The sequence below is a fragment of the Anser anser genome (assembly GCF_964211835.1).
Source record: "Anser anser genome assembly, chromosome: 9".
In the NCBI taxonomy this organism is placed as follows: Eukaryota; Metazoa; Chordata; class Aves; order Anseriformes; family Anatidae; genus Anser; species Anser anser.
Genome location: NC_139729.1, coordinates 22,332,802 through 22,354,717, shown reverse-complemented (window position 1 = coordinate 22,354,717; position 21,916 = coordinate 22,332,802). Strand labels below are relative to the sequence as shown.

General features: G+C 38.8%; 1 protein-coding gene across 15 annotated transcripts in view; it reads left to right on the top strand.

Moving 5' to 3' along the window:
• The window catches only part of NAALADL2 (N-acetylated alpha-linked acidic dipeptidase like 2), a 441,985-nt gene that overhangs the window by 394,866 nt on the left and 25,203 nt on the right, over positions 1-21,916 (top strand). For 14 of the 15 annotated variants that reach the window (XM_083849054.1, XM_083849043.1, XM_083849047.1 and 11 more), the window contains one exon: positions 13,597-13,690. In XM_083849054.1, coding sequence (XP_083705180.1) covers positions 13,597-13,690 — 94 coding nt within the window. Of the gene's footprint in view, positions 1-13,596; positions 13,691-14,401; positions 14,507-21,916 lie in introns of all 15 variants that reach the window. The other variant, XR_014588273.1, reaches the window with a different exon arrangement.

Here is a 21,916-nt window from a genome sequence, read left to right as displayed (position 1 = left end):
GATTTTTTTTTCCTTTATGTTTTAAAGTGAGGTTTTGGTCACACTGTCTTTTTTCAATAAGTTGAAAGAGGAGAGGCTGTGTGTTAAGAGTTCTGCTGACCTCGAGTGTTTAGGATAATGCTCGTACACGGTGTAGATAAGTACATATAGTTCTCTTTATTTATGTTAATATAAATGTAGTTCATGACATAACACACTGCTGACTATCTTCTCCCTTAAATCTGAAATCCAAGTGGAAATAAAATATTATGGATGAGATACTATGAATCATTATGGTATCCATGCTAATTGAAGTCAGATTTCAGGACATATGAATTACCTCTCCTTGCTAGCTCTAGATAAAGAACTTCGTGTTCATTTAGTCTATTACATGCCAGTATAGTACAGTACACTTCCTTCCCTTCTTTCTGGATTGTATTTCACTCTTCAGGAGAAAGAGCTTTTGCCACTTTATAAACTGTTGCACATTTCCATGTGACTACTTGCAAAGTTTTTTCTTTCTATTATTCAACAAAAACAGTTTTCCCTTAATTACATTACTTAACTTTTGTTTCTTTTAATTCTTACGTGGAAACTTGAATTTCCTACAGCTACCGTGTTCTTAATTTCTTTGGTAAAAGAATTCTTTATTTTGAGATCAAAGAATTCCGATATACATTAGTGCTTTAACTATAAACTACAGGATGATAACTGAATGAATAGAGAGCTAAGGCTCTTTTAGACTAACAGGACTGACAATTAAAAATGCCTTTTTTTTTTTTTCCATGACTTGCAGCATAGCCTATTCTTTTTTTTTTGTTTAATATGGCTATTATTGTAATTGAAGATTGATAATCACTAATAGCAACTGGGCTCTTTTTAATGTAATATTCTGCACAAATAAAAGCCTTTGTTTATACAGTACTCCTCTCCCTTCTTGCCCCCTGCTTTGCAAATGGCAGTTGTTACTGGAGCAGAATAAGCAGAAAAAGGTATAAGCTCTAGTGAAGATGGGTAGTTAAAGCTCTGCGTCAGAGACACATACTGTTTTTGGAAGAAATGCTTGAGGACTGGAGGTAGAAAAAGAATATTACCAAAATCAGCATAATATGGTGGATTAACCTAATACCTCTAGTGTCTGCTGTTCTTAGTATGGAAGTTTAAAACTTTTGGGAATGCACAGACACGGAGATCCTATGTCATTTCCTGGGGCAACCTCCCATTGATTCTGGACTGCGATCCCTGAGCATTGTCATTAGAACTCCTAGAGGCCATGAGTAAGAACAGGGTTACTGTCTACATAACAAGATTTAGTGTTGTTTCTTCTTTTTTCAAATATTTTAAGAGGTCAGTATTTATAATCTAAAATGGAGTTTAAAAGGTGCCAAAAAACTTTGCTACTTGCTTTTGGCTACTGAGTGAATTCTAAAATCTGTCCTTTTCATTAGGTCCATAAATGAAAACAATATATATTTTTTTAAATCCACTATGAAGTCTGCATTCTGACCAGTTCCTCACCACAGAAATGTCCCATGTCTTTATTGGATGAGACTTGGATGAAAACGTGCTTTGTGTTTCTGACATACCACGTACATATAGTGCAAAATGTTCTATAAATGTCAGTCTGCTGTCAAAACACTTTTGAAGGTTATTTACAGCAAATTTAAAGCTATTCAAAATACATCAAATTCCTATATACGTTGCCTTTCTACTGCAGGAAAAAAGACATTATTAGAGTCTACAAAGTCTTTTTTTAGGTCTGAAAATCTGAATTTATGTGTAACCGTATCTGTTTTCAATTTTAACACAGAAGAATTTTAAGACGAGTTTTTCTCTTTGATCTTTGTATGCAAGCACACTTATACACACGCATGCATATATCACTTTTGGTGCTGTCAGCACTCCCACTAATTTGTTCGCTGTACACATCAGTGCCCCATTCTGCCATGCTTTTTCAGTTTGGGGAACAATTTATCTGGAATTTTACATAGTATGAAGGAATTAGGTTGACTACACACTGATTACAGTATGTTAAAGAACACTTAAGTATTTTCCTCTGCTCCATTTTCATTTTATAGTATTTCTAAAATTCCATTCCTTTCTCCTTGGCATTGTAGTCAAACTGCTTGTCAGTACTGTAACCTTCTTTAGTCTTGATACGTTTTCCTCACAATTCTTCTTTCTTCCTGCAATCCATGTATAGTGTTGCTGCTGAAATGATCTCAGCTATCCTTTTAATCTTTCAGATATTTTTAAAACTCTTGGTTATATTTTGCAGTAAATTCCAGCATGTTTTTCTTTCTAAATCTTTTTCTTTTGTTTCAACCCTGATCTCTTCCCCTTTCCAGTTTCTTCAACAATGTCCCTTTCATCTTCTTCAGTACCATCATCAGAATTCCATCTCTGTTGTCCTTACATTTGGGATTCTCAGGCAACATTTTCCTTCTTGTCTATTTGCCCATCTTGCGATCTCTTCTGATGAACACATTTGTTCCAGAAAGTTCATTTAAAACTGGAGACAAACAGGCATTCAGCTAAGCCAAAACAAAAGTTATGAATCAACAGCAAGACCAAAAATTGACAAAAACATGGTGCTTACCACCAAGGTGTGTCCTGACCTTTGAGGTGTTCTTACAACAAGGCTTGTCATATAGTCTCAAGTAAGCTGTATCTTTCGTTTGCCATAGCCCATTTCTTTGTTTGATTCTATCAGATAAGCTTAAGATAGTCAACGAGCCTTTTAGAGTAGTGTTTTTTTTAATTGTTTTCTGTGACATATAATGTATTTATGTCGCATAGACGCTAACGATGGTTGTAAATGATAAGATGTTTAAAACAGGAAGTTTCCAAAGCAACAATGGTGTAGTACTGGAGGTAAACGTTGATTTTATTTTCTTTTTTTACAGTAACTGCTGTTATTTGAGCACGTAGTAACATTTCATGCAGTGTTTTCAGATTTTATGCTTTTAAAATGTGCTTCTCTGTTTAATCTTTGTTGTTGCTACTGTATCATGCTGTCTTTATCATTTTAATACAGAGCCTACATAAAGATAGGGTGCAGTGGAATGAAATGGCTAGTGTAATTGGACTATCGTAGTAACAGGTGTGTTATAATGGCCCCAGCCATGGTTATAAGTCTCAGTTCTAACTGCAGATAGTTTTAGAGTTTTATCATTAAGGTTTCTTATGAATTTTGAGGGCTGTTCTATAGCATGGTAAATTCTTCTGACTTTTCTTTCCCTGGTTATATAAATATTCTGTGATGAGAAACATTATTTGTTAGGTCATTATTCATTGTTGTTCAGGGACAAGTTTGAAAGGTAAGAGAGATTCTTTTTCAGGTAAATTGGTATCCTCAGGAGCATGCCAGATAATTATAAAATACTTCACTGGGTTCAGCAAACTGACCTGAGATTCCCTACGGCTGAAAGAGTTTGTCAGACTTGGCATTTTCCTCAGGCCTGAGGGAATCTTGCTCAGTCCCAAACATATTCATCTTTAATTAATGTTTTCTTTTTAAAATAAAAAATCTTTCACCACCTTTATATTTTAAGTTATATCATTTAATTACAGGAGGAGGTATGAGATCCCTTCCTGAGATTTAAATTTCAAATGATTAATGTAATTCAATTTATTTCTTCTTATTCTATGTGTCTTTACATGGTATATATTGAAGATTAAATATTCCAATTTGAAAAATAGTGTGAAAAATTCAGAGAAATTACATCTTTCAATTATGATACCAACAAGAAGTTCAAATACCTTGCTAGCTTAGTAACTACCACGTAAGTACATCCAACAGTAGAATTTAATCCTTATTGAAATAACCACCTCGCAGAGAAATTGAGCCTCTTTGTGGGTACTGCAGTAACCTGTGTGTTTCATATCCTGGCATCTAGGGATAGTCTCAGTATATTATCCATCCAATTCTCCCCTGAAGTGGAATGTGTCTGTTAATGTTTATGAGTCTTTTCTGTGAGCTATATACTAGGGAAGTATGGATTTTCAGCTTCCCTTGGATCAACACTGTGGTTCACTAGTGTCTCACCCTCAGAGCTCATCTATCTTCTTTAATGAACTGCCAGTGCTCCAGTCCTCACTGATTAGGGTGACCTAAATGGAAAAAATTGAGGTACCTGTGCATCAAGAGGTTGCAAGAGAGGAAAGGACAGTATTTTCTCTATATAACCAGTTAATATCTTGGCTTTGCTGAGTTAGAGAGGATGGAGGCTTCAATATGTAATGTTCTCATGACTCTTTTCATAATGCTTATTTTGTTGAGTCTGTGCTGAATTGATTGTCCCAAGATTTCACTTCTGGTCTTCAAGAAACCATTGCCTCTACCCCTCGTTGAAGCTTTTTTCAGGTTCTTCAATTCCTAGAGTCAATTTCTTCCATCCATTGTCCCTGGTTCTATCCAAATCCCATCTGTCTTTTGCTAAGGCCTGACTGCTGCCTGGTGTACATTCCTCATGTCCCCAGAGAAGACGTAATGATTGCAAATCAAAGATGGTATAGTTTAAGGTTCCTGTTACAGCATTCCTTCATCCTCTTCTCATAAATATCCGGACTGAGTCAGGTCTGATACATTTTGAAGGTCATGCTATGCAATGAGTTTTGGATGGTGGAATATAAACACATTCCAGTGTTCTGATATCATGATACATTAACATGGAAGAGTGTATAAATGAAATTGGGATAGATGAGAGAAAATAGAATAAAAATGTATTGTCACAGTAATGGAAGAAAAAGGAGGAATTAGGAACATCAAGGAGAATGACTGTTAGATACTGAAGCAGATTATATGCATTATTTTAATTAAGAGGGCCTAATAGTACATATGGTTTCCTTTGAATAATAATTGCATGCTGATGAAGTGTGATTAGAGACTTTTTTTTTTAGGAGTTCAATTAAATCAAAACCATTTCTGTAAATGGGGAGTGATTAAAAAGATGATATCAAGGTCTAAGCTGAAAGCTATAGTTGAAGCTTCATATTGCCGATTTCTTCATTATTGCACTTCTCTGATGACTATTATCTGTTTTTTGACAATTCCACAAGTTTCTGGCTGAGTCCTGCAGATTCAGCATTAAAAACTGGTGTTACGGACCAAATGGGAGTATTTGCATTGTCTCTGAATGTATGATAGTGAGATTGGTCCTAATTCAGGAAGATTCTTGGTTCATGCATGTATCTTGAACCATACGAGAAGGTACTTTCATTAAGACTGTAAGAAAACTTGCTGTTTGCTGTGCTAAAATTTCTATTATTTTAGAGTGCCTGTGAATCTAGGTGATTTAATGCAAACTTGCACTGTTGCTAGTTTTATCTGCTAGTCACTATTGTCTGATTTGCAAGGCTCATAGACCAGTAGGACTGGCCAACTGTCTGTCAGCCATTAACAAAACTATTAATTATCTTGCTGATTCCTATCATCTTGAGCTTTGATTATCCTGTAATTTAATGAGTAAGGAGGGAAGGTTGAGCTAGCATCTTCACTGGAGTCTTAAATACGTACATTAGTCTGGGAAAGGTACTGATATTCACTAACTGGTAGCAAACACAGTGGAGGCCTTTAATAGCAAAGAAGAACATGATGTTTTCTATAGCTATGTACCAGTGCATAGGAATCTACACTGATACATCTTGTCTTCTATTCTGAGGTGGCATTTGCTTTCTTTACTTTAAAGTTTCCTTCATGGTTTGAAAATACTCAAAACTTCTTGTCCTGCAGTTTGCAGTTAGCTAGTTGTATGTTCTGTCCTTGGAATGCCTGTATTACATGTGAAAATAAAGAAAACAATAAGCTACGTAGTCTTGATTTAAAGTGGTAGAGATCTATCCAAAGTGCAATTTCTGTATGTGATCATTGTCATTAGAGATCTTTGCCTCTGATGTGTGCAAATAAATTTCATTTCATATTTTATTACATATTTCTCTTTCTACCACAATAGCTAAATTCATTTCCTCAGGACTGCCTGTAACCAGCTTCAGGCAGTTAACATTGCTTCTTTCAAAAGGATCTTTAAAAAGGATGCAGTTTCCCACTTCTCTTGCTATACCTGAAGTGGGTCAGAGAACGCAAGCATTTAAAAGGTCACTTTGTGTGCAGTGATGCCATCCTTGTTTATGGGAATGCTATATGCAAATTATTCAGCTCTAAAACAAAATTTTCTGTGTTTGTCACATTCAAAGCCTGCAGCTGGTAACCAGAGCAACCTGCCTTTAAAGTTGGAGATAAAAAAGAATTAATGCTGGAAAAAACTTTTAAAATTCTCTTTAAGAAATATAGCATGAAGGTTTGTAATGGTGTAAAGATTTATATCCTTGTGGTGTGAGCACTTCACCCAGTGCTCGTGAAGCTCTCCGTGCAGAAGGGCATCTGTAATATCCTTTGGCATGCTCGTAACTACCCACACTAAAGAAAAGTCTGAGTGACTTTAAACTTTTTTTTTTTTAACAAGAGGCTTAAATTTAGTGGCCCTTCTAGAATTTGATTCATCTGACTCTTTGCACCTAGATGCCACTAGAATTTGACAGACATAAATGTGAAATACATGATTATATACTCATCTCAAGATTATTGCTACTTACCTGCATACTTCAAAGACATGCAATTCTTGTTTATATGCAGGAAAAAATAAGAACAAATCACTTCAGAAACTCCCTGTCTAGCTACAATTCTGCACTGCTACCCTTCCCACACAGGGAGCTGTGCTTTCACGTCAACTTCATGGTTTCCTGTGTGAGCATTATCACTGTGTCTTCAGCACAGGCACAAAATGACACTGCCTCAGTTCCAAACAAACCAGGTTGAGTACCGGTTCATTCATGCGGTGCCAAGCCTAAGTTAAGCCGTTAGCTTGGAAGTTGAGTTAATGATCTCTGCTCTCTGCTGCTGCAGAGCATGAGAACTGCCGTAACGGGCTGGACTTCAGCCCAGTCTCTGACCGTAGCTAGTGACAAATGCCTCGGAAGTGTGTTTCCCCTGTGACCACAGTCGAAGTTTGAGTCTGGAGCATACTTTTTAGTAGTCAGCAGTGCACCTGCCCTGCGTGAGTCTGTCTGGTCCTGTCTGGGATCTGTTTGCGCTCCTGGCGTCTGGCGTGTCCCATGACGGTGAGCTCCAGAGCGCAGCGATGCAGGACTAGAGGCACCTCTGCTGCTGTGTGAAGGGAGGAAGACTGCTCCTTGCCACACAGCGGGAGAGGAGTGTCCTCACACACAGCCCTTTCATTGGTGATGTGTTAGAAGTGAGCAGAAATAAACAGTTTTACTAACTCTTAACTCCATATAACCATACAGAGTTATAACCTGGGGCATGGGGTAATGTTGCTCGTTAGAAATCCATGCCATTTAAAATAAATATTTTGAATATGATTCAAATAAATAGTTTAATATGCACAGAATTTATACTTTCATATAATTTGCATAAATATTTAAGATGTAGGAATTTCTACACATACACCAAAAAAAAAAAAAAAGAGTATGAGTTTCAAGTGCAATTAATTAATTAATTTAAGACACTGGGATGAATGGCCTCTACCAGTGGTAAATGAAATCTGTAGGAAATTTACCTTCAGTCCTCTAAACAATGTATATTAATGTCAGCCAACAAATTAGGTATTAAGAAAATTAATCATTTAAATAAGAGAATCCTTTTGATCTTAATCTGTATTTTCCTTAGAAACGGATCAAGAGCCATGCAGCAAAGGTAGCATATGACTGTAAATCAAGATCTGTGCTCCACAGTAAGCTGCCCAAGCTACTATAATTCCAGTATATTTTAGTACCTAACTTTGGGTTGCCTAATGCTGTGAGCCACCTTAATCAAGTAACTTGTGTAATTTGCTACACACAGGATACCTGCAAAGAGATCCATGTTTTGTTCATTAAGACTTTTACTTCCTGGTCAGTATTTCCTATACTGAGAATAAATAAAACAATATGAAATGATGGAGGGGTGTTGAAATAAGATTTAATATTTGTAAGACCTCAGATATGGTTTGTTTCCCTTGGTTAAAAACAGCTATCTGTTACGAATTACTATGCTCTAGTTCACCTGTTGTAGCCATAGACTCATTGTACTCTTTTCTCAGAGAGCCCTCTACTGACCTAAAATGCAGTATTTTGAACCAAATATCATATAACTCAAAATTTCAACAGATTTGTAGTGTAAATACATGTCCCAGTGTTGAGGTAGATTTAAGTAAGAACAACAACAAATATGGTACTATTTAATTTTTTGAAAAGTTCTGAATTTTCAGAAGTTGACAATTTTAGCTCAAAGCAAATATGGTTGTGAGCACATATGACCAGATTTCTGTTTCTTTGTTAAGGGAATATTCCTTTAGCAGTTCAGAAAAATAGCCAAAGAGCTGGTCATTTTCTCATCCTCCTGCCACAGGATTCTCCTTTATGACCTCAAGAAACTCAAGTAAATTTTTAGGGTGATGAACATAAGAAAAACAACTGTGAAGACTGATTATGCAAAAAAAAAATTCTAAAGTGCATTGAGATCTGTGTTAAAAATGCTTATTAATTTATCATGAGCCTCATGATTACTGCCATTCATCCAGTAATGCTAGGATGGAATTATGGTATAGCTTGGGAAATCATGGATTTCATTTAAATAGGTTTGGCTTCTCATGCTTGATTAAAAAAAAAAAAAAAGTCTGATAACTTGAAGGGAGTCCTTAAAAAAAAAAAAAAAAACAGAAAGCAAATCCAGGAAATCTGTATTAGCAAAAATATTTCTTTAATTTTGCAGGATGGAGAGGCTGGGGAAGGCTGATTATTTTAACATTTGAGATTGCTAATGTTGGGATTCTGGGAGAGGAACTTAATGTATGCAGGGATTTGTTCCTTATTTACAGGAACTGTTCAAGTACTACATACAGCGGGTCTGTTGAGTCTAGTCAGGAATCTACACAGGTCATCTGTGCTACCTTATTACATTAGCTGCTTGCTAATGATTGTCATGTTTTTGGTAGATCAGCTGCCACGTGTGTGCTGGTTTTCTCTAAAAGTGCACAGGTATCAGTAATGTAAAGTGTTTATAATATGCATAGAATAAAATTATATATAACAAAAATTTGGAAGTGATAGTGTGAAGGGAAGAAAAAAAGTGTAGAATTATAGAATTACAGACTGGTTTGGGCTGGAAGGCACCTTAAAGCCCATCCACTTATGCTGTTTGTAACTTGGCACATGACATCCAAGATGTCTGTTTTGAGTTTAGCACTGTTAATGTAACCAAAAATGTCCTAGAAGCTTAGCACTTACACCCACTGAGCTTTACATAGCTCATGGGCTAGATATTGTGCACAGTTCCAAATCTCACTAGACCAAAAAAAAAAAAAGTGGCATGTGAAGTTCTGTACTAAAGAAAGTGCCCGCGCACTATATTCTAGCAGACTGTTCCCTATCATGCATAATATTTTCATATCATTGTATCCACTAAACATGTTCATTATCTTGCAAGTTTCTGCACATATGGTAGAATGGAAAATAAGTTGTCATTCCTGCATTGTCCATAAAAAGCGGATAACATTTAAGATGTATCCCTGCAAGTCTTGACCAAGAACAGCATGCCCCAAAAGCAGAACTGAATGTGTGGAGGAAAAAAATTAAATAATCATGGTTTTGTATTCTATCTTTTAATAATAATAATAATAATAATATAATAATAATAATAATTTTGCATTCCAGTCAAAGTGCTTTGATCTCTTAGGTAGGCAGTTTTGATATTTGAAGGATTAAGTTACCATGAAGACTCAGTTTAACAGTTTAACTCACTGGTAAAACAGGTGTGAGACACACACACACACTCACACACACACACACACACACACACACTTCCTGTGATGAAAGTCACTCCCACTCTCCATTTTAGTTTTCTTATTTACATTGTGAGAGCTAACAAGATAGAGAATATTTCTAATTTACATATATAAACATATTCCATGTGTTTAATCGAGTTGTTATTTTATGGTCATACAGTCTTTTGGGGAGTGATACAGATCCACATGAAGTCTTTGTGAGATGACTTTTATAGTGAACTATGGTTCATAAGTTGTGTAAAATTTCAAGAAGATCTAAAACTTAGACTTTTCTAACTGAGTAGGTTACAACACTTTGGAGGACAGAAGAGCCAATAGCTGCGTTTAGGAAGTGTCATGGGATACTAAATTGTCTTGAACACCAGCATTTTTGGTAGAGCTTTTTTTGGCTTCTGAGATATGCATGGTGTCAGACAGGTAAAGGCAGGGACAGTCATTATTTCCTTCCTAGAAATATGTTTATGCTGTAAGGTAAAAGATCTTGAAAAAATTATACCTCACACAGTTAACAGTTATAAACCTATTTTGCATATGCAGATTTATTTTGCAATGTATTGTGTAAGTCGAGCATTATCATTATGTTTTATATTAGTATTTATATTTAAAGTAATTGGAAGTTCATTAAATGCCTGTTACTTTACTGAAGAATACCTTTCCCTAAGCCAAGTGTGGTAGAAACTTTTTTTTCATCTTAAATTGTAAAAGAAAAGTATTTCAGAATCAATTAGCATTTGAACTATTTTTTTTTAACTTTAGACTGGATAATTGTGCATATGTTACATCAATTACTGCGTGCATTGTGTGTGCATCATTATGTATAAATGTTACTTGAGGAGTTGTCATTAGTGTTACAATCAGTTCAGTGCGGGAATAGACTCAATTATGTCGCTTTGCTATTTCAGTTTACGAGAAAATAGTTGCGTTTACTCTTTGCTAAGTTACTCTTAAATTTAATAATTCAATAGTCAGTCTGAACCATTTTTAATTGGGGAAAAGGGGGAAGAAGTTTGTCTTTATTTTCTGTGTATATTCAGTGTTGTACTTGGGGGAATGGTATATCTGAAAATAATACTATAAATAAGAAATCAGTGGCCTTTTCTGTCTTGCTGTATTATGTGGGTTTGATATATGCTTCTGCAGCATTATTATTTTGTTCAAATCAATGCTCTGAGCTTTCCTTCATGTGATTGATTTCTTCCAGATTAGCCTAAAGAGTACGTGATTTAATAAGCACTGCTGTTACCTGTTCACTGACACACAAATGTCTGTAGAATTACATGCAGAGCTACTATAAAATTTCCAAAATGCTTTGGTCAGTCATAACATTTTGGTGGTATAGCTTTATTTGAATAAGTAAGAGGAAACAACTTGAGTCTTCTGTAGTCACAAAACAAAAGAAAATTGCTTGGAATAGATACAAAAGGAAAGAACTCAGATGTAAAGGAAAGATGCTTACTGTAGTATTCTCTTTAATATCACTTTGATGCCTCAAAAAGAACTATTTTTTCTCCATACCCTTGTGTTCTTATGCATTGCAGTAACAGATTAAAAAGAATCAATAGCATGGCATTGCTGTTCATGTCAATAAAATGCATATCTTTCATATAAATATGTATCTTTCATTATGGTTTAGTGAAGGTTTTTACACAAATGGTGTATCATGGAAGACTTTAAATGTAGTAATATTTATGATACAGTGGGTTTGGGCTCCATATAGAATGCCTTCTGCTTAATAGGATGTTATTTCATTTCTGCAGTTGCTTTTCTGTAGCAACTTACAGGTTATTAATATTTTGGGCAGTTGCATATTGAGGGAGTTCAGTGCAGGACAAGGAAGGATTTTGCATGGTGTTCAGACATTTAGAAACAAATTTTTAAACTTGTTTATGGTTGGATTATATGAACCTGTTTTAGATACAGTTTTATACAGATTTCTGTGTGCCCTAACAATTTTATTTTTTGTGTTTCTGCAGTACCACTCTTTTATTTCTAAGACCAGTGTTTCCTGTTGCTTTTCAATGCAGAGATTCTTATGTGTATAAGCACTGACAGAAAACATAATGGCCTTCAAACATTAATGTCCCATGCAGTTAGGATGTTTGGAGAAAAGTCATATAAGAGGTTACTGTGTAATATTTTAACACAGACGTCCAAACATAGTATTTTTTGTCTTCCTCCAAGTTCAGTCTTAGTTCTACAGTTTTCCTGAAAACGTTCTGACATATCACCATTACTACCTATTTTTTTCTTACTCTATATATGGTAGGCTTTTTCTTCGTGTCTTTGGCAATATTTTATTTTCTAGAAGTAAATCTCAATAGCTCCACAGTATGTCTCTGCACAGATGTAGGTTGCAGCGTGATATACAGCATGTTCCTTCAGTCTCAGTACAGAGACTCAACTCAGTCTGTGGCCAGGTCAGAAACGCTATTTCTTAAATGCATTCTTAGAAATGTTGTTGGAGTTCTATTAAACTTTCTCCTGGAAAGTTGTCTTCCTGTTATTACCCTGTTTTCATTTACTTTCCTGGGAGAGGGTTTTCCTTTTCACTTGCTGTAATATTGGTTTTATTATTATTTAGGATTGTTGTCTTTTTCTACTACTTCTTATTGTAGAATTAAAATGCTACTTTCAGCACAGCAGCTATCATATTGCTTCTGAAGGACAGATATTATTTTAACATCCCCAGCACCTTGGGAAGTATTGTATAATATGATTTTGTTCAGTCCACGTTTTTATCAACATGATCACCATCACCTGCAGCCGTCATTCCCTTTTAAAGTGCAGTCCTACAGCTATTTTTATCCTTTTTGCAATATCAAGATACAAAGGAGATGAATGGAAGTTTCTTGCGTGTTTTTGTCAGTTTGCTTTAATAGCTCCCACAAACAGCGATGGACTTGGCAGCCTAGAGACCAAAATCATCTGTTTAATCACAGGCTAGATATAGTCCATCAGAAAGACACATTTCCATACATAGCCCCTGTATCATGTCTCAGCCTTGAGCTGGAGAGCATTTCTTGTGTAAATGGGAATAAATAAATAAATAAACAACTCAGGCTAGTCAGTACGTGGCCTCATGTCTGAAACTGTTGAAAAGAAGCATTCATGCTGTTGGGTTTCATGACATGCCCTAATGTCTAGTCTGGGGTGGACTGAGAGTTCACTCATTTGCAAATTTCGTTTAGTAAGTTACTAAGAAAATTTAGTGTTTTGTCCAAATTGGAAGTTGTACATCTCTGTGTATCAAGTTGTTACATATCTCTTCAAAAAATTGTAAGGTTTAAGGTCAGCTTGAATTTAGCCATGTGATTCCTAGCCAAGGGCTTGATCTGAGGCTGTGTCAGTGTCTGTGATTTCTTTTTTTAAATTTGTGTAAGCTCTTAAAATCTGATGACTAAAAGAAGAGACCTAAAACAATAAACCTTATTCCTATTCATAGAAAATTGAGATGTTTTATTTGAAAATGAAGCACAACTAAAGCCCTTCAGAGACTACTGTAGTGTAATATCCTAGGTCGAAAGAAAAAGTACTGCACAGAATTCTTATGTGTAGTCATAAATTGTAATCTCCTAACATCTTTTCATGTTGTAATGGAAAGACAATGGGTCTAGGTCATTTTCCTTTTCACAAAGATCTGTTTATGGGGTATTACTAATTTTTCCCTGAAAATCCAGTGTAATGAAAGCATGTTTATTCTACAAGAAGTGCTGGTTATTTAATTGTTAGAAACTATTTGATGTTTTTGTGTTTTGTTTTGTTTTATATTTTTCAGCTAACAGGACATGTGACTTTACAAATTGCCAATGAACCAGTTTTGCCGTTTAATGCCCTCGACATCGCACTAGAAGTTCAGAACAGTCTTAAAGGTAATTCTTGTTAGAGGAATATTGTTCTCTATTAATACAGAGAGAAAAAAGGGAATCATCTACTCCACTGAATCGTCAACAGATTTTCAATTTCCACTTGAACGATAGCAAGTGATTTTACTAGTTAAACAGTGTCATTATATAATGTTAAAGAAAAACATATTTTTGGTAAATAAAACCGTAAATTGTTGATATTTAATCTGATGTTATTATGTCAGTTAAGCAATAATTAGTATTAAAATCTCGTAATTACAGTCAAAGATAACAACTGCTGTGACTGCACTACTTGATTTTATTTTCCTTCAAGACAGTGTTCAGTACAAGCAAGAGAGGGCTTCTAATCCCATTGCCTTTTGTCTCTGCAATTTCATCCATCATCTTCCTTGTTTGGTTACTGCCCTAGCTCACCTTGTTGGTGGATCATGCTAACCTTTCTCAACCATGACAAAGCACGATAATTTACCAATGCTTATTGTCTGTATTTGAAGCTGAATGATCTTGATGTGTTTTATATCATGCACTGGGGTTAGGAAGAGGGACAAGACAGTTCCTAGTTAGAAAGTAAACAAAATTGACTGATAACTTGCAGATGCAATTGACTCTGGGTTTGGCACTGTTTGCTGGGTGTAGGATGAATGCTTTGATATGAAAGTGCTCCATCAAGATTGTGGAGCTGTTACTAATATTGCTACATCACCTTCTCACTTCTAGCTCTTTCTGTTGTCTTGTGGCCTTTAAGGGCTTGATAAAAGAAAAAGCATTCCGCAATCTTTTCGTGCAGTATTGAGAAGAAGAGCTTGTCTTGAGCTGTTTAAGGTAACACAGTTAAAAGGCACAGCTGTACATTCCCTTCGCTTCTCGGGGCTGTCCTTTTCTGTTTTGTTTTCCTTTCTTTTCTACAGTTGGTAGTAACTGGTATGTTGTAAGAGACTTACTCCATTGCATGTTACTAAGATGTCCTCAGTACCTTGCAAAAGAACAATAAACCTTCTTACCAGTTATGAAAAGAGTACCTGTTTTAGCACCAGTTCCAAGGACTATGGAGGAAAAGGAAGTCTAGGATCATTCACTATTCATTGTCACTTGTCCACGTAAGCTTTCTGCTTCAGTATCATGTGTCTTCATCCTTCCATTCTGTCCCTTGTCCCTTACAGTTTCATCATATTTTGGTGTATTGACAGAATCACAGAATGGCTTGGATTGGAAGGGACCTTAAAGATCATTTAGTCCCAATCCCCCTGCCATGGGCAAGGATGCCACTGACTAGATCAGGTTGCCCAGGGCCCCATCCAGCCTGGCCTTGAACACTTTCAGGGATGGCACATCGACAGCTTCTCAGGGCAGCCTGAGTAAGAAAACTAGATAAGCTCTAAGCCATCTCTAATAGGTACTGGGCGAGAGAGGCCTATCAAGACAAACTAAGTTAACTGGGGTGAGACTTTCTGTTTTGACCTATATAGGAAGGCAAAGGTTGTGATTTAAAGCTCTTTAACTGACACAGTGTCAGTTGTCTGTTGCTTCCAATCAGTTAGTCCCTTTCTTTTCCACAGAATGGATCTTTTACAGAAGTTACAGCAGCTGAAGTACTTGTGGTGATAATAATAGGCAGTGCTAGCAGTTTAAAAATAATCTATTTTATGATAAGCCATTTCCAGGAAAGTCTGCATGACTTTCCACAGCCCTGGCTCAACCCTTACATTTCAAAACATCATTCTGAACTCTCTGTCCTGAGAAAAATCAATACAGAAACATATCTCTGTCATTTACTTGATGGCTGCATGCTCATTGCCTGCAGCTATCTGCTAATCTTCAGCTTGGGAGCATTTTACCCGCTTGACCATATTTCCCTGATCACTTAGGATGCTTTTCAGAGTTGCTTGCTCCATCTCTCTGTAATGTTCAGACAGTTTCCCTCTATTGTTCCCACCCATTATTCTTGACTCCTACGAATGTGAAAAATGCACAGTTAGTTATCTATATATATGACAGAAATACCTTCTTTGCCATGAAACACTGACATCTTGTATTCAGTATCCTTTCAAGGATATTATATATTAGTAGTGGTAAACCTTCCCATCAGGCTTTTAAAAACGTCATGCAAAAATGCATTTTCTGTGGACAGAGCATTTGATACTGAAGGGAAAGGATGTGTATCTATTCTGTAGCAGTACACTATATTTGCTTCAGTAGTTCTGTACAAAATCATAGATAATTTCGTCTGTATTGATATGTATAATTATATGTCACAACATGGCTTTGAAAAGAGGCTTGTAGTAGCAACAGCAGATTAGTTTGTTTGGCCAGTAGCAGTCATGGTAGCAAAATGGAAGCTGATGGCAACATATTCTTTGCACTGAGGATGTCCTTGGTTTTATGTCTCTGCCCCTTTTAGTTTTTACAAAGCTTTCACCTTGAGATTTTTTTCACTGCCAGATCTGATCATCCAGTTTTGCACAACATGAAAAATCTTGCTAGTGAATAGGACTCCATACCATACCCAGTCCTGAGCGTGCAAGCTAATCAAAACCTAAAGCAATTTTCCTCCTCTCTTACATGCAAACACATGTGCATGGAGAACAGGTGTCATGCCTTAGCCTGCTGATTTGTCTGGGCCCATTTTTCTATAGGTATTCCTAGGCAGGTACATTGATACCAGAGAGCACAAACACAATTCGAAGATGTTAAATCACTAGCAGTACTTTATCTAAGAGCAGTTGGTTTCACAAGGAAAGGCTACTGTATTCAATGTGTTTGTGTGTGTATTTGGTGTAACCTGTTCCTGAGTAAAATCCAGTTATGTTTAGCAAGTGTAATGAAATTCAACAGTATAATTCAGTGATTGGGAGCATATATACTCTTGAGTCACTTTCTTGTAATTTTATTTATTTAACAACTAAACAACTAGCTCAGATGATTCATCATGATTCATAGTGGAGAGAAAAGGACAAAGAGTACAAAATATAATAACGTAGCATTGTTTTCTCTTGAGGGAAATAACACTTCAATTTTTTTTTGCTTCTCTCTGTAGAAGCATCACAAGATATTTAAGACATTATTAGTTAATGTATCCTTTTCTTTGGGAATCATTTCCCCATCCACTACAAGCTTTTCAACTTGAGCAAAGCATACATTGCAGTTTCCATTGGCAATGAAGTTCAGTGTGCTGTGATAAAAACTGCTGATGCCCTTAACGCGGTGTCTGTAGTTCTCTATGGTAACACTAGCCAGACACTCTTATAGATTTTGTACTGAAGTATTAAAAAAGGTTCTGTGTGTTTGTTTTATAATGAATTCTGGTTTAGAGTGTGATGTAAACTGTGCTTTTAAATCATAAATGTAAAGGAAATGTATTTGGCTTAGGGGCAAAAAGCATGCTACGGTGAAGTAGTGAGAGCATTTGCTGCTTTTTTTTTTTATTATTGATTTTGTTAGTTTAAAAGAGAGGTGGTGGGTGGCTTAATTTCCAAATATACAATGATGTATTTTGCCTTTATCTCACATTTTCTGTTGAAAAGACATAGCTGACATACTTTCTGTATGTGCTCCCTGTTGCACTGTTTATCCTTTCCGGGCCCTGGTTTAAGATTGTTATGGTACTGTGCGGTGTAGCAATGGCTTATGAAATGATGAAATATCTGGTCACGACTTTAACCTGGTATTTGTACTCAGCACTGACGTCGACTCTATACTTTGGAACCCATATCTCGGAAACTATTAGCAATTACACCTATTGCCTGTTTTCGTTAGGGAGCCAATCTGTGAAGGGGACAGGGGAAGACATGTTTCCCTACCTGTTCATTCTCCCTTTCTCCTTCACCACCACCCTCTTATCCCCCGAGTTAGTTACGGTGGTTCTCCGAGATGTTGAATATCCTTGGGATACTCAGACCAGCCTGCTCTTGTTGTTATGTCTCCTGAATGCGCTTCAGATTTTGTGGAGGGTTAAACAACTACTTAGGAATCTCATCCGGAGATCTGTCTTGAGGCGGGATAGTTGCGAGTGGCAGGGAGTGTGGGAGGATATGGGCAGGTTTCTAGAGCAGTGGTCACCTCCAGTGTTTTGGACATTCACCCCTGAACAACTGCAAAATCCTAAAAAGCTGGCAGAATGCTTGAAAAAAAGGTGTCATGACTCTGGCAGTTCCAAAGTGACACAAATCACTGTAGCGTGCTGGGGTCTGGCTTGTGCCTATCGAGCTGCAATTGATGCTACTAGCAACCTAGCTCCAGCTCCTGCAGCCGTTCCAGCTCCAGCTCCTGCAGCCACTCCAGCTGCAGCCCCTGCAGCCACTCCAGCTCCAGCTCCTGCAGCCGCTCCAGTTCCAGCTCCTGCAGCTACTCCAGCTCCAGCTCCTGCAGCCGCTCCAGCTCCAGCTCCTGCAGCCGTTCCGGCTCCTGCAGCCGCTCCAGCTCCAGCTCCTGCAGCCGCTCCAGCTGCAGCCCCTGCAGCCGCTCCAGCTCCAGCCCCTGCAGCCGCTCCAGCTCCTGCAGCTGCCCCAGCTCCTGCAGCTGCTCCCACTCCTGTGGCTGGGTCAGAGAAACGAGCTGTAGCAGTGCAAGTTGCCCCTGTAGACAAGGTGAAAAAATGGTATAGAGGCTCAGGTCGTTTAAAACGCAGACAGTCTTCTGCTAAGTCTGGGCATAGTGAAGACGAGGCTGGGCCATCAAAGGTGCAGGAGACTGAAGATGAGGATGAGGATGGCGAAAAATCAACAGTAACTACCCGGACATGCTAGAACTCCAGTATGAACTGGAATCAAAGGCAGCCAAGTGGTATGCCACAATTGATATCGCTAATGCATTTTTCTCCATCCCTCTAGCAGCACAGTGCAGGCCACAGTTTGCTTTCACTTGGAGGGGAGTCCAATATACTTGGAATCGGCTGCCCCAGGGGTGGAAACACAGCCCTACCATTTGCCATGGACTGATCCAGTCTGCGCTGGAGCAGGGGGAAGCTCCTGAACACCTGCAGTACATCGATGACATCATTGTGTGGGGTGACACTGCAGAAGAAGTTTTCGAGAAAGGGAAGAAAATAGTCCAAATCCTTCTGAAGGCCGGTTTTGCCATAAAACAGAATAAAGTTAAAGGACCTGCACGAGAGATCCAGTTTTTAGGAATTAAATGGCAAGATGGACGTCGTCAAATCCCAATGGATGTGATCAACAAGATAACAGCTATGTCTCCACCAACTAGCAAAAAAGAAACACAAACTTTCCTAGGTGTCGTGGGGTTTTGGAGAATGCATATTCCAAATTACAGTCTGATTGTAAACCCGCTCTACCAAGTAACCCGTAAGAAGAATGCTTTTGAATGGGGCCCTGAGCAACGACAAGCCTTTGAACAAATTAAGCAGGAAATAGTTCATGCAGTAGCCCTCGGGCCAGTCCGAACAGGACCAGATGTAAAGAATGTGCTCTACACCGCAGCCGGAGAGAATGGTCCCACCTGGAGCCTCTGGCAGAAAGAACCTGGGGAAACTCGAGGTCGACCCCTGGGGTTTTGGAGTCGGGGATACAGAGGATCTGAAGCCCGCTATACTCCAACTGAAAAGGAGATATTGGCAGCATATGAAGGAGTTCGATCTGCTTCGGAAGTGGTCAGTACTGAAGCGCAGCTCCTCCTGGCACCCCGACTGCCGGTACTAGGCTGGATGTTCAAAGGAAGGGTCCCCTCTACGCATCATGCAACTGATGCTACATGGAGCAAGTGGGTTGCACTGATTACTCAGCGGGCTCGAATAGGAAACCCCAGTCGCCCAGGAATCTTGGAGGTGATTATGGACTGGCCAGAAGGCAAATACTTTGGGATATCATCAGAGGAGGAGGTGGTTCGTGCTGAAGAAGCCCCCCTGTACAACAAGCTACCGGAAAATGAGAAGAAATATGCCTTGTTCACTGACGGGTCCTGTCGTATTGTGGGAAAGCATCGGAGATGGAAAGCTGCTGTATGGAGTCCTACACGACGAGTTGCAGAAGCTGCTGAGGGAGAAGGTGAATCGAGTCAGTTTGCAGAAGTAAAAGCCATTCAGCTGGCTTTAGATATTGCTGAACGAGAAAAGTGGCCAGTTCTCTATCTCTATACTGATTCATGGATGGTAGCAAATGCCCTGTGGGGGTGGTTACAGCAATGGAAGCAGAACAACTGGCAGCGCAGGGGCAAGCCCAATCTGGGCTGCGGCATTGTGGCAAGATATTGCTGCCCGGGTAGAGAACCTGGTTGTAAAGGTACGCCATGTAGATGCTCATGTGCCCAAGAATCGGGCTACTGAAGAACACCAAAACAACCAGCAGGTGGATCAGGCTGCTAAGATTGAAGTGGCTCAGGTGGACCTGGACTGGCAACATAAAGGTGAATTATTTATAGCCCGATGGGCCCATGACACCTCAGGCCATCAAGGTAGAGATGCAACCTACAGATGGGCTCGTGATCGAGGGGTGGACCTGACCATGGACACTATAGCACAGGTTATTCATGACTGTGAAACATGTGCTGCAATCAAGCAAGCCAAACGGTCAAAACCTCTTTGGTATGGAGGACGATGGCTGAAATATAAATATGGAGAGGCCTGGCAGATTGATTACATCACACTCCCTCAAACCCGCAACGGCAAGCGCCACGTACTTACAATGGTGGAAGCAACCACCGGATGGCTGGAAACATATCCTGTGCCCCATGCCACCGCCCGGAACACTATCCTGGGCCTTGAAAAGCAAGTCTTATGGCGACATGGCACCCCAGAGAGAATTGAGTCAGACAACGGGACTCATTTCCGAAACAACCTTATAGACACTTGGGCCAAAGAACATGGTATTGAGTGGGTGTATCACATCCCCTATCATGCACCAGCCTCTGGAAAAGTTGAACGATACAATGGACTGTTGAAGACTACACTGAAAGCAATGGGTGCTGGGACATTCAAAAATTGGGATACACATTTGGCAAAGGCCACCTGGTTAGTCAATACCAGGGGATCTGCCAACCGAGCTGGACCTGCCCAATCAAACCTGTTACGCACTGTAGAAGGGGATAAAGTTCCTGTAGTGCACGTAAGAAACATGCTGGGTAAAACAGTCTGGGCTACTCCTGCCTCAGGAAAAGGCAAACCCATTCGTGGAATTGCTTTTGCTCAGGGACCTGGATGCACTTGGTGGGTAATGCAAAAGAATGGGGAGGTCCGGTGTGTACCTCAAGGGGATTTGATACTGGGTGAGAATAGCCCATGAGTTGAATTGTAGTATGTTAATTATTATATAATAATGTATGTCATCACTACCATGATTGCTATATATCATAGATGAAAATGGTGATTAATTAGAATGTATTGGACAGAGTGTAACCTGAGCATGACATAAATGGTATGGAATAAGGGGTGGATATCTGTCCTGGTTCCAGTTAGGACAGAGTTAAGTAGCTCATAGTAGCTGGTAGGGTGCTATGTTTTGGATTAGGATGAGAAGAGCGCTGATAACATGCTGATGTTTTAATTGTTGCAGAGCAGTGTTTACACCAGGCCAAGGACTTTTCGGCTTCTTGCTCTGTCCTGCCAGCGAGCAGGCTGGGGGTGCAGCAGGAGCTGGGAGGGGACAGACCCAGGACAGCTGACCCAAACTGGCCAAAGGGGTATTCCATACCATCTGACGTCATGCTAAACAATACCCACGACCCTGGGATTAAGAGTCCCATGCTCTACCGACTGAGCTAGCCGGGCTAGGGTGTTATATATAGGGGTGGCTGGCCGGGGTGGGGGGGCCGGCTGCTCGGGAATAGGCTGGGCATCGGTCAGCGGGTGGTGAGCAATTGCATTGTGCATCACTTGTTTTCTTACACATTATTATTGTTAATACTATTACCATTATCACTATTATTATTATTATTGTTATTATTATTTTCCTGTCTTAATAAACTGTCTTTATCTCAACTCACCGGCTTCACTTTCCCGTTTCTCTTCCCCATCCCAGAGAGGGAGGGGGGAGGGTGAGCGAACGGCTGTGTGGTGTTTAGCTGCCAGCCGGGTTAAACCACAACAGGTAACACTAGCCAGACACTCTTATAGATTTTGTACTGAAGTATTAAAAAAGGTTCTGTGTGTTTGTTTTATAATGAATTCTGGTTTAGAGTGTGATGTAAACTGTGCTTTTAAATCATAAATGTAAAGGAAATGTATTTGGCTTAGGGGCAAAAAGCATGCTACGGTGAAGTAGTGAGAGCATTTGCTGCTTTTTT